The sequence below is a fragment of the Aspergillus flavus genome, chromosome 1, assembly GCF_009017415.1.
Source record: "Aspergillus flavus chromosome 1, complete sequence".
Classification (NCBI taxonomy): Eukaryota; Fungi; Ascomycota; class Eurotiomycetes; order Eurotiales; family Aspergillaceae; genus Aspergillus; species Aspergillus flavus.
Genome location: NC_092406.1, coordinates 524,133 through 539,874, shown reverse-complemented (window position 1 = coordinate 539,874; position 15,742 = coordinate 524,133). Strand labels below are relative to the sequence as shown.

Genomic DNA, 15,742 nt, shown 5'->3' with positions numbered 1-15,742 from the left:
TTGACCTGCCTGTATTGGAATATGGGGTCTTTTTTTCTTTGTTTGTACTTGGCATCGGGTGAGGAGGTACTGCATCTTGTGGGAACTGGATGACTGGGATTTGGGAGCGAGTGGATAAGTTGTGGTATACTATCGTGTGCTAAAGGAGATGTCTCGGGGAAATGACTTGAACTCCTGGTGCTTTAATTGTGATGTGCGATGTGATGTGTATCTCAAGTTTGGGAATGTTGTGTTGTGTTGGTTGGTCTATTGATTGCTGTTCTCCTGAAGATAGTCTATCTTTGCTAGGTGCTAGTGCTAATAATATGCGCCGGTGATGGAAGGGTAAAGTAGAATACAGTAGCATTAAGAATCATGTCAATCTGTACCAATTTTGTACATACATACACCGAATGGAGCTGTACTGCGACTTGCACACGTAGTCATTCAATAGTATCAAGGGATTCTCATGAGCTGGGGTTCAATTCATTTCATCACGTTTCGTGGATTCGTGGCTCAACTATTGCTCATCAAGGTCGTAACGCTGGAGTATCTGAATAAAGATTGAAAAGAGCATGCAATGGGTTTGTAACAAGATTATGGGTGAGGTCCAAAATAGAAAGTGAGGTGGTTTTGTCTTTTTTTTCCTGGTTCAAGGTTATCTCCGTTTGGAGCCTCGATCTCGTCGGCTGTCGTATGTGTCTTGTTCTTCGTCTTCCTCTTCCACTGGCGCTGGGGTCCGTCGTTCAGTGCGGCGCTTGGGTCGTCGTCTGCGGTTGGAGCTGATGTTGCTGGCCGAGTCGTCGGGGGCTAGGGACCGGTCATCGTCCAAGCCGTCGTCTTCGGTGCTGTCTTCCCATGTGCCGAGTCCTGATGCTGGAGTGCCCAGACGAGCCTCGACATATGACCCGCGGCGTTGCTGGTTGGCCACGGACAAGCCGGCACCGCGCTCGCGAAGGGCTCGACGGACGACCTCAGCCTTGCAGTGGAGTGCTTCGAAGGCGTCTTCTAGAGCTTCCATCCCGAGATAGATGTCACGCTCGATCTCTGCTAAGGCTGCAATTTCCATCTCCTCATCCAAGGCGATGGGGCCGCCAAAGTTCGCTGGCGATGCAACCCTGCCATACGGCTGACTGGCTGGTCGGGAATTGGGATCCATTTGGCTGGGCGTCGGACCTCGAGAAATGCCTCCTGTGGTGAAAGGAGTATTCGATCGGCTGCTGCTCCATCGTTGCGGAGTGGACCCTGCAAAGGAATCCTCTGCACCACTGCGAAGAAATCCATCAAAGCGACCTGAAATCAGAATATCCCATTCGTCATCACTAATAGCCGCGAGTGTCGCAAGTACATGGTGGAGTTCAGGATGGTTCAACATGTAGATGGCAGTCTCCGGGTCCCGAGGTGGGGATGGCAGTCGATAGAGACGTTGTATAGCTAGAGATGATGATATCAGTGCTGAAGGCCGAGGCGGACGCTTTCCATCTGGCTGAGGTGTCGGAGAGCTAGCCGGGATTCCCAGCAGCGCACGAAATAAAGGACGTTGTTCGGGCCCAAGGTGTGTCAGGATGGCGAAGGTGAGGGTCTCATCATCCACCTCATCTGGTGCGTTGGTGGCCTGGCTAACTTGCTCACTAAGCCATTTGTCTACGGTCACTTTTGTCTTGCGCGACTGCCGCATGAAATGCTCTCGGTATTCCTCTGGAATGTCGATGTCCATCTTCTGCATGGGAATGTGTTCATCACCCGACAGCTCCGCATCGTTAACTGACAGTGATAGCATGAAGGGGGGCCAGTTGGGTAGGTCTTGGCGGCCAGACACCAACTCCAGCACCTCACCCCAGCTGACCCCTGACGGATGCTCTTCAGGCTCGAGCCCCTCATGAACACACATCAAGCAATTGCATGATTCTGACGAGATGTCACGGGCAAAGACAGCCTCAAGTCGGTCAAGAAGGCGACGTGCGACCGATCGATATCCTGTCGCAACGGCCAGCGAACCATTCTTAGCCATCACTTTGTGATAATCCTCGAGTATACGGCTGAATGGGTCAAAGATCTTGGATGCTGCAAGCTGAGGCTGGAAAGGTTGATAAGGCGGTTGATCCGGAGTACCTGCGGCGAGTAGGAGAGCCTTCGGTACTCGATGGTCAAGGCCACCGTTCTGCAGCAGGTAGTCAACTCTAGGGATTGTAACAGGCACTTCTGGCGGGGGAGGAGGCGGGGGAGGGGCGCCGTAGGCTGAGTTCGACGTGGGAGAGCGACCATACTCAAACGCGAAGTCGGCCGATGTGCGACTACTGGGCCTCTGGGACATAGACGACCGTGTCTGGTTTCGAGAAGGCGGTTTCTCTGGACTCTTCGGCTTGCGAGAAGACGACTGTTGTTGTGCAGCAATAGTCGCATCTGACCCGTTTGCCGATTCCGAGCCGATGTCGCGAACGGTCGCGGGGGATCGAGGGGGTGACACTACCGGAGCAGCACGACTGGAAGAGGATCGTTTGGGCAGTGCGGCTTCTTCGACAATCTTCGATTTCGTAGAGTTGCGACTCGCCGTCCGGGCGGGAATGTCCTTATCGTGGCTAGACCGTTTTGTTCTGGAGGATGGAGTGTCTGCACGCATAGTCTTACTTGTCTTAGACTCATCATCCCTTTTGGACCGCAGACTTGACGACGACCTGGTCGATTCGGCTCTGATCCGAATCTTGGCCTTCCCATCTTTCGGTTTCTCTTTATCTTCTTTGTCTCCGACCGTGCTTCCTTTGCGTGAGTTCTGATCGACACTAGTCAGCGGTGGGCTAGGCGGTGCATGATGGTTATCGGTGCGGTGTTGGCTATGTCGCTTCCCTCCGTCTTTATTTTCTTCGGTTAGATCGGTCGGGTCTGGGGTAGGAAGGTCCGGTTGGACCACAGATTCTCGACTATGGGCTTTGGAGAAAGTAGGATACGGCAAGCTGGTCCTCGACTCGAGGAAGGAAGCCGTGACAGGACGGCTGGCACTGTCGACGCCCGGCATGGAGGACCGACGCTGTTGCTGGGAGCTGGAGGTCGTAGGGGTCGAGGAGCGGCCCGTCGGGGCGTCTCGATCGTGTTCCTTGGTTGAAGAGCGGTTGGGCCGACCGTGGGACGAGCGAGGTTTGGATTTTGTTTTGGAAGAGACGGCGGAGGATGACGACACTTTTCGCTCTCGGTCCCTGTCGCGATCTCGGTCATTTAGCCTTATGGGTAGAAACATGACGTGGGATAAATGGGCTCGACTGAGGTGGAGGGGGAGAAGGGAATTGGTGGAAAGGCACAAGTAGTGTCGTTGTGATTTTCTTTTTTAAAATCGAACCACTTTTCTCCCCCTGCAGTCTTTCTTCCCCACTAATCGTCTAGTTACCTCGTAGATTAAATCAAAATAGAAGGAATAAGAGGCTGAGAAGCTAACTCTCTGAAGGCCTCTCGGAAGTGTGTCACAGCGGAAGGTTGGCGATCGCTCAGGTGATTGACTGATCCGAAGCCGATCAATAGGCTGTGTTATGTAGGCAGTAACACTCTAGTAGGAGGTAGTCTCGTCTGGCGCTTAAGAGTGCGTCCAGGAATGCGCGTCTCACTGGTCGAATGCCAATCACACGGCGTTTGAGTCACTCCAGGAAAAAACCGGTCGAGGGGCATGCGACATCCCGTCGCGAAGACGATCTAAAAAAAGAAATAAGAATCGAGTAAGTGAATGAATGATAGATAAGGCTAGGTCGCACAAGAGGATCGAGAAAGATCGAGAAGACAATCAGGAACGGTGCATGAAGAAAGAACTGGGAAAGACCGGCCTTACTTTTGCGGTGAAGAGTAAGAGGTTGGACTTCCCCGCAGGGCTGGCTCGTCTTTAGTGAGTCTGACGTGGTGGGCCTGCTGCATGGAAGCCCAAAGACGAGTCAATCAATTGACGGGAACTAGTAAGTGGGAGAAGGCAATTGATCTTAGTCTAATGAGGGCATCAAGCTTAGAAGAACAGTTGTGCTGGGGAAAGGGAGTATCCAATCTCAAAGGATGTCGAGAAAGTTGCCTGGTCGATATTTCTGGAGATGCTATCCTAGTGCCTAAGGCATATGGACTCTTGCCTTAGGCTGCAACGAGACAACAAATGGTGCTGAGTTTGTAGCTACACTTCTTGAACTATTTATCCACATAGGCAATTAAGGGTATCATATTTTAAATCCGAATAAGGTCTTGCCTGAAACAACGATCACAATAATATCCATCCAACCTGTCAACCGACTCCATATCCATGCAATCCGCCAATGCCTAATCCAACGTAGTCAGACCATTCGTAGCTTTCTTCACTGGCGATGTCTCCAGTATCCAATTCCCATTCTCTTCAAGGGCCACTCCGCCGCGACGTGCAGCTCGCATCATCTTCTCACTAGCTCGAGTTTTAAGCCCTGTCTGACGATCCCATACCCAACCTTCTTTAAGCCACATCCAGGTCAGATATGCCCGCAGCTCTTTATCATGTGGCAGAACTGATTTCCACTCCGGAACAAAGTCGGCCGTAGCTGCACCAGACCCTTTCCAATCTTTAGCTAGGCCTCGCAACTCATCTCGGCAGAAGATTCGCCAGCTATCCAGAGAATAAGCCCCCACCCCGGGTAGATGTGCGACTTCCCAGGCCACGCGCGGGTCTGTATCATCAATGCACTCTTGTGGTCGGACATCCCGTCCGTCTAATTTGCAGGGGTAGTGAAGTTTGCGGTATCTTTCATCTTTTTTCGGTGGGTGAGACATCCAGGTCTGCGCTAAACTAATACACTTCCTTGTCCGCTGATTCTGGAACCCAAGACAGTGTATCATATCCACAAAGTCACATACGTCCGCTGTAGCCATTGCTTCGACAGTAGGGAATCGCTCAAAGACCTTGAACAAGACGGGAAGAGCAACCCCTCCTCGAGTTCTGTTAAGAAATATAGTCGCGATAAGCAGACGGAACGGATCATGTGCAAGCTGCTCTTGGACCAACCCAAAAGAGTCAGCATCAATAGGAGGAAAGGGTATGCACGATTCAGGGTCCACAAGTGGCTGGGGGAAGTAGGGCGATACTTTAGCGGGCCTGGCAAGTGCTGGTTTTGCAGGATTGACGCAAGATTTAACCGGAGACGCGCCATGGACTGGGGTTCTAGGAGACTCTGTGAAGCTCTCCACGATGTGATCTCTTGGGGGCGATATACGTAGTGTGGGATGGGACAGGAAAGGGTTGTCATTGATAGAACCGGTATCATCAGGTATGTCACTCAAATCAGACCCTGACGAGAGAAAGTCGGGTGGCAGCCCCAAATCCTTCAATATAAGGAGGGTCTCTTCAGGTATCGAATGTTTAGGCAACTGTGTGTTACTCCTGAGAGCACAAGTTCTCCCTCCCTTACTCTGCCTTAATGATAGGCTAAAATATTTCGACCTCACCTCAGCGCAGGTGGTCAATCCTTGCGAATCATCGGGGTTTAAAAATCCATATCCCAAAATGGGTCATCCATGGACACTGCCTTGCGCGGCAATGAAATGCTCTTTGCTGGGTGCTCCTGTGATATTGGGCCTGCGATATGAGTGGCCTGTTGGTCACCTTTTCGGGAAAGCCGGTTACTCTCAGGTATCGTCTCCGACTTTTCAGATCTTCTTTTTTCTTGACGGTCAAGTCGCCTTTTATTTTTGTCATCGCACCTCTTCTTCTTCTTCTTCTTTCTCTTTTTGCGGTTTTCAGCGATTTTTTGTAGTTCATCTTTTGAATGAGAACTTGGGAGGTCTGCAGAAGAAACGGTGCGCTTTTTGGACGATTCCTTCCGCGCATTGTCCTCTTGAGAAGCTGGTTGATTTCTCTTGTTGCTGTTGACATCATTCTTAGAGGTGGAATTATGATATCGAGGCATTGGCAACGACGACTCCTTGCTAGAGATGCTCCGCTCATTACCTCTGTGGCTTGAAGGGGTAGTTGGTGCTTTGGGAGTAGCATGTTCAATTACCACTCTTCCATGTTTTGCATTCTCAGGGTGGATGTGATGAGAGGTAGGCGTACGTTGGAGATCGGGCTGGGGAACTGGGGCCTTTTCCAGAACTTGGATATCCGTGGAAGGGGACTTAGAGATCGCAATCGCAGAATCGTCGCTATCAATATTTATGACTTCTCGCACGTCTTGTTTGCTAGGGACCATCGAAATGTCAGATTTCTTTGTCTTCGTCTTCTTTGTTTTTGTCTTTTCCCTTGCCTGGTCAATACTAGTCCTCTTCCTCTTTCGGTCTTTCTTCGACTTGCTTCGTGACCGATGCTCAAGCACGTTCTCGTCATCAATCTCATCACCAAACTCCGACCCTTCCTTGTCAGCGTCGGCAACCATACAAACTTCGAGATACGTCTTCTTGATCCATTTTGTAAGCACACCCAGGGCACCTTCATCCATGCCAGAGTAGGAAGCCTCCCGTCGCACATCACTTATGAACCTGCGCCGCACAGATCGTTTAACTGGATACGCGCCTTCGCGCATGAAAGGATGTTCAACAAGGAATCTCACAAGACGATCGTGTTCCTCCTCCGAAACAGAAGCGAAAACAAATCTCTCCTCTGAGACTTCCTCAAAATCCTCATCGTCGCAGGCATCGACATCAATTACAGAAGAAGCCCGAGCAGCAGACCCGACCTCATTATCCGGAGCATAAATACCCACATCCCCAAGCCTGCGTTTCTCAAGTTGCTCTAGCTTAATCTTAACGACAGAATCCGCAGGATCCTCCCGTCTGACCACTTTGTTCCCACTCTGACACTCCTCAGAGTCATCTTCATCTTCCGTGCTCTCCATTTTTTGAATAACCCTATGCGCCACAGGTCTCTTCTTAGCCACCTTACTTGGAAAGTAAGGCGACGCCTTATGCCCCGAGCTCCCAAGGCCAGAGTCTCTCGCCATGCTAGCCCTCCTCTCACAGGTCCCATCCATCATCTTAGTGCCGGAGTACGCATCAAAGCTATTCTCAAAACTAGCCTGATCGGATAGAATCTCATCAACCGTTCGGCGGAAGTAATCCTCGTCAAAGGATTCATAGGAATCGAGATCGAAGGCGGGAGGAGAGACAACGACGGAGACAGGCTTGGGGTCATTCATGACCGGGGACTGATCGGGCGTCTTTTTGCGCTCCGCTGAAGGAGGAGGGATGTCGCTTTGAGGCTCTTGGCTAGAGAACAGGGAGACGACTCGCTTGATTATGCTATTCATCCGGTCGAGTGGTGGTAGGACGGTGTACTAGGGCCGGGCATGTTCAGGATAGAGGAAAGGGTGGCGTTGGTCAAACGGCTAACACAATCGTTGTGGTGTTAGTGGGGTTCGCTTTCGATGAATGGTTCAGTGGGTGTATTCACTGCTTGGGGGGTGGAATTGTCATAGCCCAATGTTGCAAACCCTCGCTCCTATGCGCCAGCTAGAGCTCCACCATGATCCCGGGCCGAGAAGATGTAGGGCCGAGAGATGTAAGTGGATTGGCGGAGGAAACACAAATGATATTAGTTGTGAAATCGGCGAAGTAGAATGTTTGACAGATTGGTAATTGAGTGCGCGTAAGCCAATATTCTAGGTCGTTACTTCCCTAGGAAGGGAAAGCTAGAGCTGGATGAATGCAGCATCACTGATAGGAAATGTGTGGACGCGAGACGCGGTGAACGCGCACGGACCAATTGGATATTAATCATAACCTTAAGTGGTAGCCAAGGATGAGTTATAAGTCGTTCATGTTATCATTGTCAAGTAATCGTCCGGTAAACATGTAGACTTATTTGTTCAATCGCCATTGGCCAAAATTCCGTCTCCCAGTCATATAACAATTCATTCTTGTACCCTACACAAATATAGCCGGAGTACATATTATTTCAACACTCGTTTTACTGTATCTGTAAATTATATATGGTCACATCAGCGAAGAAGTGACAAGCTTAGGACCGGCGGAGAGTCGGCGTAGTCAAGCATATCCACAAGATTTCTCTTTGTATATGCATTCGCAATCGATGAGCCTTCTTTCTATATCTTCAGATGTCTTTCCAAGTTCCCATATAAGTTTGTCGATGCTCGAAATATGTCAAAAAATAGGTTTGATCTATCATTGTGACCGTGATGGCAGATAGCCCGTGGACTGCATAGCTGCAGCTAGAAAGTAGTCCTCAGACCGCGAAACCACCAGAGTCAAGCTGCCTAGGCTCCCCAGCGGCATCGAACGTTCCGTTCGGTAGTACCCGGATTGCTTGCGCAGTGCTGTCTCCTGGAGCGACCCAGGTCACATTGTGACCTAGAGATTTCATGAAAGCAACCGTCTCATTGTTGTAGGCATACTCGAATCTGACCTGATTGGGGATCAATTGATCGTGAAGACGTGGTCTAGCCAAAGCCTCGGCTGCCGACAAGCCCTCATCGACAGCATGGATGATGTTCTGTACAGTCGCTGTAATGATTCGACTACCCCCAGCCGAACCTGCAACGAAGAAGACAGATCCATTCTGATGCGTCACAATGGTTGGAGTAATAGAAGACAGAGGTCGCTTCCCGGGTCGAATGAAGTTCGCCTCCGATGGGACGTATCCAAATGCGTTGGACGAGCCGGGTGTTGAGAAGTCTGAATCGTATCAGCAAGTAGGTTCAGGGCTGGAGCAGAGGCTTTCTGGGAGATAACCAACCATCCATTTCATTGTTCATAATTATTCCCGTCTCTGGCACCATGACTTTACTGCCGAAAAGCAAGTTGATGGTTGTGATAGTGGAAATAGTAAGTCCAGTATGATCAACAGCAGCGATATGCGACGTTCCGGGGCTGAATCGGTTAGTACAACCGGTAAATGAGAATTAGCGAGTGTGCGCTTACGTGTCAAGGCTCTCGAGGCCTTTAGGATCATAAGCAGACACGTTCTGTGTGTGCAAGTCGGAAATTTTCCCACGAATCTCATCAATAGTCGACTGTTCCAGCATATCTTTCTGGTATTCATCTAATCCTTCGAGGAAGTACGGATCACCTAGTTCGGTTCTCTTGATATCGAGTTAGCTAGGTGTTGGGGTCAATATAAAGGGATGCAGCTACGTACCAGTCCATATCCGAAACGTATAGCTTCATCCAAACGATGCGTGCTAAGATTTACGTTGTCGGGTACCATGAAGCTGTCGTAAGTATCCAAAACCTTAAGGATGTTCAAGGCGACAGTGCCGCTGGATGGCGCGCTAGTTCCAATAACTCTATACCCTCGATAGTCAATCTGCGAGGTGTCTCGGATAGCAATGGTGTAGTTACGTAGGTCTTCTAGCGTCATTGTGCCGTTCGCAGCTTGCAGCGCCTGTATCATGGTTTCCGCAATTGGACCGGTATAAAAAGCATCCGGGCCGTTGTTGGCAATTGTCTCCAGCGTGTCTGCGTAGCGTTTACGGGTGATGGTATCTCCAAGACCGAGACGAGTTCCATTAGGGGCAAAGTCAATAGCCCATGTCGGATCCTTAGACAGGAAGTCTTCCCCATCCCCAACGGCCGAGTTCATATAACGAACGAGATCACGACCAACCGGGAAACCTTGACGGGCTGTCTGGATGGCAGGCTGCATGACGGTCGACCATGGGAGAGAGCCATACTTCTTGTGAAGGTATTCCAGGCCTCGCACCTCACCAGGAACGCCACTTGGTGCATATTAGTCCTCTGTTCCTCGGCTTGATTGAGGGAGTGCCTGTTACCTTGCCAAACCCCCAGATGTGGATGCGTCGGTGTTGTTCTTGAACATTTCCTCGAACGCGGCTGCAGGCGCTGTTTCGCGGAAATCGATGAATTCGTACGAACCGTTAGGGGCTCTCACTAACATAAACCCTCCTCCAGCGATCCCACTGTGGTACATTCCTGGTACCCGTCAGTTAACATATCTTCACCGCTACTTTTATTTATCTCACCAACAACCCCTACACAGAATATTGTCGCAACTAACTGCATTGTATCTCAGCCAGGTCAATATAACTAAGAGACTAAGTCACTATCACTTACGGCGTCGGCAGCATTTCCGCCTATCTTCAGCATTTCTGTCCCATGACGACTGCAAATAGCACTCTCGCTAGCCACTGCTCCGAGCTTGCCCTCCTCGAAATGCTCAACTGTATTGGCGCTTCGCGAGTCGTAGTGAGCCGACGGCTCTAGTGGTGAAGAGAGCACATCCGGTAGATGTATCAACGCCAGAACTAGTATGAAGCTGAGGGATAACGTATTCCTTAAAAAACGATACATGGTTGAGGGTCTTTCCGTCTCGTCACTCGGCCAGCCAGTGGTTGGTTCGGCGCCCTGAAGGTCGCGGGCTGTTAAAAGTGGCTGTCAAGGTCACCAACCAGGTACTGCTACTAAAATAATACAAATAATGCCCAGAGATGGCGCAATGTCAGGACAAGAGAACGAGCAACTTATATCTACCTGTTTCTCCACATCTCGGCCCGATATGTCTTGGACCCCTGGTCCAACCAATTCACTGGGTTTGGTTAAACTCATTCCGGCGTATTGAGTTAGGATGTGGGGTTTGCATTTGTGATGTTGAGAAATAAGAAGACAGGAACGGAATATGACAAAAATATAAGCCGAAGAAAGGATTTCATAATGAATTAGATAGATGGTACATAGTGTAAAAAATACGATGGAACACAAGATAAGGAGGCTATCACTGACTGCGCCCGGCAAAGGAGAGCTACAACCTAGAGATAACAACACCGCCAGATCTCCGCATTCTCCGTACATGAACAGATAAGCGCGGGTAACGTGGAGTCATCTGATAGCCTGCCGGATCAGGCAGGGATATCCATGGGTCCAGCGGGTCGGTGACTCGGTGACTCGGTGGCTGGGTATCAGCCGTCTATTGCTCGATACGGAGTATATTGCGCGGGCTTTGGTTCGCAAGGGATCAAGCTATTACATAATAGCTATCAGCCACATCTCCGCATTTGACGGTCCTATCGCTGATCCTGCTGTCAAGCGTCAACTTTCTCCATCTTTGTTTGGCTGTCTTGGTTTGCTTTCCATTTTCTTTCTAGGTTTCCCTCCTTCTTGTTCAAGATCGTGACCACTTGTCAAGGTCCACCGCTTGCCTTGTCCATGCAACAGTCTCTTTCCACTCAGGCGGGATTTCCTTTAGTGGTTGCAGCACTGTTGATACAAGCCGGCGTCCCCAGTCTCTGACAAACCATCTGTCAGAGAGAAGATGCATGCCGACGCCGTAATGGAGAAATAGTATACGGGCCATCCAATCGCCCTCTTTGAGGAGGTCCACATAAGCATCGCTGATCCTAACAGGCAATGCAATAACTCCTCCCTCGCGTCCGCCTAATGGTCGCTTAACTGCTTCGTTTAAGAACTCCCAGATGTCCTGGTTTACTTCTCTGCGAGATTCATCAACATCGTCAATCATTCCTCGTATACGAGCTAGGGACTCCAGTAGGGCGCTCAAATGATGTCAGTAATAGCCCCTTCACGTTTATGTATACCAATATGTCAGGAACATCAAATACCTTCGTAATTGGATAAGTTTCGGGTCTTGTTGTCTAAAGCAGGGTTAGCCTTAAATATACAAGCTGCGGCAGTCGAGCGTGAGGTACTTACTCTTTTGGAAGCTCTTCTTCTAAATCCTCGGCGTCTTTGTATCGTAACCATCCCGCTAGTTCGCCTGGATGCTCCATCTTACCGAGTTGGTGGAAAAAAAAGGCGCAACCAGCAAGCAGTCTACGGATCTCCAAGATCTGTCCCAGAGGATCGAATGGCTGGTCGTCTTTGGAAACGCAAGGGTAGGCGTATGAGCATAACATGATAAGGATGGAGCAAATGAAAGCTGGTCCAGAATACTCAACAGAGAATTCAGCCAACACGCGGCTCATGGCAGAGCAGGAGCGATTCTGATACTTCAGAGCGCACTCAACCCATTGGCGGTTATCACCCGTCTCTTTCGAGGCCAAATGTAGGGCAGAAAATGCCAATAGGGCATCCAGGCAGAATGGATAAGACGTCGCTAGCCCAGGGACGGCGGACTGGAAATGGTTGGTATCTAACTTCCCGGGGTACAAGGTGATGTACGTCTCCGTCAGATAGAGATGGAATAGTCTCATTTCCAGCATTCTTGTGGATAATGAAAGCTCGTTCGAGCTACACATCGACTCAACTTCATCCTGCGGCGTGGAAGGATTTAGACTATCAGCCTCGTTGGAAGAGGCTGGGTATTTGCATTGTAGTTTTCGTTTTTGGCATAAGCCGCACCTTGGGAGTTCTTCATCGCACTATAACTTGTCAACGACCGTGTGGAAATAAACCGTATTCCAAAGACAGAACGAAAGATGCGATAGGAATAGACAAGCCAATGAAACCTATGCATTGATGAAACGAAAATAAGATGGAAAGTAACCAACCTTAACATGGCGTCGTTTACATTGCAGACAGCCCTTTCGGGACTTTGTATGGCTGCGACGCGAGGGCATTCAGGGCAAAGGATCTTGAAATCACCGTGATGCGGAAAGTTATAGCGGCTCAGTTTACCTAAGTAGTAGTTCAGGAGGGGCGAGAAGACTGCTTCAAGACTAAATTAGGTGTTTCACAGACTTAAAGCGAGGCAATTGCTGTGGCCCAGATAGAAGGTAATAACAATTTACGAGGATTTCGACAGGACAGTAAATCCCCTTAAACTGTATGCAGTATGCAGGGCTTGCCACCTACATCTCTGTCTCATAGAATCGGATAAGCTGTTGCTCGCAGAATCACGGGGCTATTCGGACGGGGAAAAATTCCCGTCATGTGATTGGTCGGGGTAATTATAGCATGGCCTCAGGCTGACACCATACTTTCCCCAACAAGGTTAAAGTTGCGTATGCGGGAGCGTTGAACAGCCCTGGCAAGTCCGTTTTGCGTCCCTGATTGATCAAGCTAGTAAGCTTAGTTAGCTGGGGCTCGCCCAACTAAATCCTCGATACAGTACTTTTGCTTATATTGGGTGTACCTGTCCTGTTATATATAGTATTAATTTAGCACAGTGATCTGCGTTGTCTCAGATAAACCATGTTCAAGGCAGAAAATATGACATTTCCAAGCTCCTTTTCTATTTCAGGCAGTATATCGATTCACCATGGACTATTCGCCTTGTCTCAATTAAAGGACTTGCTTAAACTAGGCGGCAAGTCTTCCTCATGGGTGCCCCAGTCACTTTCTGTGTCCCCCAGAGTCAACTCTAGCGTCATCCCCTGAGTGAAGAAGTCATGACTTATCCAACTCTTTGTATAGGGGTTTCCATTAAGCGTTGCACTCTGTATGTAAACATTCGTATAGGTATTGTCGAAGTTAACGTTCCGAATCGTAGCAGTCTTGTTTGTTGTAGGGTGCGTGATGTGAACCGCCTCAAAAAACGGAGGAATAATGAGGTAGACATCTTGCCCGGGGTTTGGGAAGAGACCCATCATGGAGAACACGGCGAATGCACCCATGGCGCCCGAGTCATCATTTCCTGGTAAGCCGCTGTTCGAGGTGTTGAATAAGGATGGGATGTAGCTATGCGCACGGCGGGCGGAGAGCGCTGGTCTCCCGGCATAGTGGTATTGGTACACCGTTAGGAAAACAGGTTCGTTGCCCATATCCGCTAAGCCAGAGGTGTGAAAGAAGTCTAGTCGGGAGACGAATGTGTCTGGGCCACCGAGAAGGCCTATCAGAGCCGCCATGTCATGAGGAACGTAGCTATGGCTGTTAGCTTTCGCAAAATGAGCTGGGAAGGGGTCTATACAATTGGTATTCCCATACGCTGGACTCAAAAGTCTCAGAGGGATTGCTTGTTAGTGAGCACCATGAGGCAAGAGCACTACAGGCAATTGGGTCTTGGTAACCCCACGTTCCATTCAAATGCTTGGGTTGGAAGAAGCCCACGAAACCAGTGTCAGTGCCATTGATCAAAGAGGTTTGGTCAGCTTTGTATAAGTTTTGCCAATTGCCAGCTCTGGATCGATACTTAGTGTAGTCGTCCTTCTGAAGTGCTTTGGCGACCGTCGATAAACAGTAATCGTTGTACGAGTATTCCAGTGTTCGTGAGATACTCCGGGAATTAGTACCAAAGCCCAGGTAATCAAAGTCCAGGTAAGGTATATAGTTGAGTCTTTTCCAGCTTTGCAGGCCTCCTCTTCCCTCATACGACCATTCTAAGGGCTCATTCTCAGCGTCATTTACCATGGCCTCGTACGCTAGGTCCCAGTCGATCCCAGTGAGATTTTTCACATACGCATCGGTTAGCACGACGTCGGCATTTGATCCACCTTGTGTCCAGCCTTTACAGAGACTCATGCGGCAGTCTGGTAGCCATCCTTCGTGCTTATATGTGTCGAGGAGACTGCGTACCATCCTTGATTGTGCCTCAGGATCAACAATTGTGAGAAATGGATGCTGTGCCCTGAAGGAGTCCCAGATGCTGGAGGACGTCAGTGCCTGTCACAAGCCAAGAATTGGCTATACATACCAGTAGAAAGAATCAAAGTAGGGCTCATCGCTTTCCCAGAGTGGGTTCTCACTGGTCAAATCTTGTGGGTCAAGCATTGTGCGGTAGACACCACTCCAGAAGCTGGTTTGTAAATCTTCACTGACGTCACCCGACTGTATAGATATCGGGCTAAGCTTTTCTCTCCAAGCACTCTCTGCACGACGCCGAATATCCTCAAAATCCTCTAGTGGGTGCGGGATTTCCCGTCGGGCATTCTCGCAAGCCCTATCGGTGCTGATATAGCTAATGCCAACTCGAACACTCACTGACCCATTAGTAGGTCGCTCAAACCTAGCAAAACCTCCAGCCTCGAGATAGAAGTTATTGAACCCACGAGTAACGTAGAGTTCTTTAGGCTCAGTTCCTCCCCGATTGTTGACCCAGACCCCATTATCGCGTATGGGTGCGCCGGCGAAATCAGCACAGAAATAAGATACGTAAGAGCCCGCACCAAAGCTGGGAAGGAATGTGCCATTGCCTTTGATCCGTCCAGTCTGGCCATCTATACTAATCGACGCATTTTGTCGACTCTTCCATAGGTCAGTAAGATCTACCAAGATTAGTGGGCTAAGCTCCGACCCATTCACCGCTGTCGCTGGAGGGAAGTTGAAGCGAAACAGAGCTGCATGTTCCGTGGTGGTCATTTCAGCATGGATTCCATTTTCAAGCGCTAAAGCGAAATACCCCGGCCGGGCGACAACCGAGTCATTCAAATAATGGACTGCCCGCGCAGCGTTGGGGAAGTTGCAGTTGTCCAGTACATCTTCAGGACAGTATTGAGGGAACAAAGGGAAGTTGCCCAAAGATGGGTTCCCCCCTGTGCCGGCATCATGTAAAGCAGAAAAGCCGGTGACGTTGCTGCCGTCGGTGGAAAAGCCCGAGGTATTTTGACCATCGACGTCTGCTACTGCCTTGGCCATACCGTAAGGAAGACTAGCTCCTGCAAATACATTGCCCCCGTTATTTGACCCGATAAGAGGGTCGACGAACCTAAGCACATCTTGGTCCGCCACGGGAGTGCGCGCTTGATGACTTCCCAGGGCAAAGGTCGTCAGTTGAGCACATAGGACGGCTATGTACTCTCGTCGCATACCGATTGCATGTAAATGGTATTAAAGACCTCAACAATGAACAGCATGCCAGTAGTAGCTGTAAGTCTATCGTTTGTGAAGCACACTTCCGAGGAAGGAGCATGTAAGAAGTGGAATAACAGTGTGACATAGCGGAGTAACTGGGGGTATCCAGACGCTGATTCAATGC

The 15,742-nt window shown here is 49.7% G+C and overlaps 5 protein-coding genes across 5 annotated transcripts; all 5 read right to left on the bottom strand.

The window, feature by feature from the left end:
- Window positions 1–637: 637 nt before the first annotated feature.
- F9C07_196 (uncharacterized protein) lies at window positions 638–3,211 on the bottom strand (the record flags this gene model as incomplete). The annotated part of the gene is made up of 1 exon (XM_041284394.1): window positions 638–3,211. One exon carries the CDS (start codon window positions 3,209–3,211, stop codon window positions 638–640), a length of 2,574 nt encoding a protein of 857 aa, XP_041141651.1.
- Window positions 3,212–4,260: 1,049 nt separating this feature from the next.
- F9C07_2059269 (5-Methylcytosine G/T mismatch-specific DNA glycosylase) lies at window positions 4,261–5,319 on the bottom strand (the record flags this gene model as incomplete). Its single annotated transcript, XM_071508627.1, has 1 exon — window positions 4,261–5,319. A coding segment is annotated over one exon (1,059 nt), but the record flags the coding sequence as incomplete, so codon positions are not given.
- A 131-nt stretch (window positions 5,320–5,450) lies between these two features.
- Window positions 5,451–7,208, bottom strand: F9C07_2227087 (uncharacterized protein; the record flags this gene model as incomplete). Its single annotated transcript, XM_041284395.2, has 1 exon — window positions 5,451–7,208. One exon carries the CDS (start codon window positions 7,206–7,208, stop codon window positions 5,451–5,453), a length of 1,758 nt encoding a protein of 585 aa, XP_041141652.2.
- Window positions 7,209–8,143: 935 nt separating this feature from the next.
- F9C07_2199141 (gamma-glutamyltranspeptidase-domain-containing protein) lies at window positions 8,144–12,449 on the bottom strand (the record flags this gene model as incomplete). Its single annotated transcript, XM_071509444.1, has 11 exons — window positions 8,144–8,592; window positions 8,654–8,787; window positions 8,839–8,999; window positions 9,056–9,635; window positions 9,690–9,849; window positions 9,900–9,933; window positions 9,991–10,136; window positions 11,221–11,426; window positions 11,493–11,525; window positions 11,584–12,251; window positions 12,381–12,449. 11 exons carry the CDS (start codon window positions 12,447–12,449, stop codon window positions 8,144–8,146), a joined length of 2,640 nt encoding a protein of 879 aa, XP_071365440.1.
- A 660-nt stretch (window positions 12,450–13,109) lies between these two features.
- On the bottom strand, window positions 13,110–15,573 carry F9C07_191 (putative alpha-1,2-mannosidase; the record flags this gene model as incomplete). Its single annotated transcript, XM_041288987.1, has 3 exons — window positions 13,110–13,692; window positions 13,739–14,413; window positions 14,462–15,573. The coding sequence occupies 3 exons, from the start codon at window positions 15,571–15,573 to the stop codon at window positions 13,110–13,112; spliced, it is 2,370 nt and encodes a 789-aa protein (XP_041141654.1).
- Window positions 15,574–15,742: the final 169 nt, after the last annotated feature.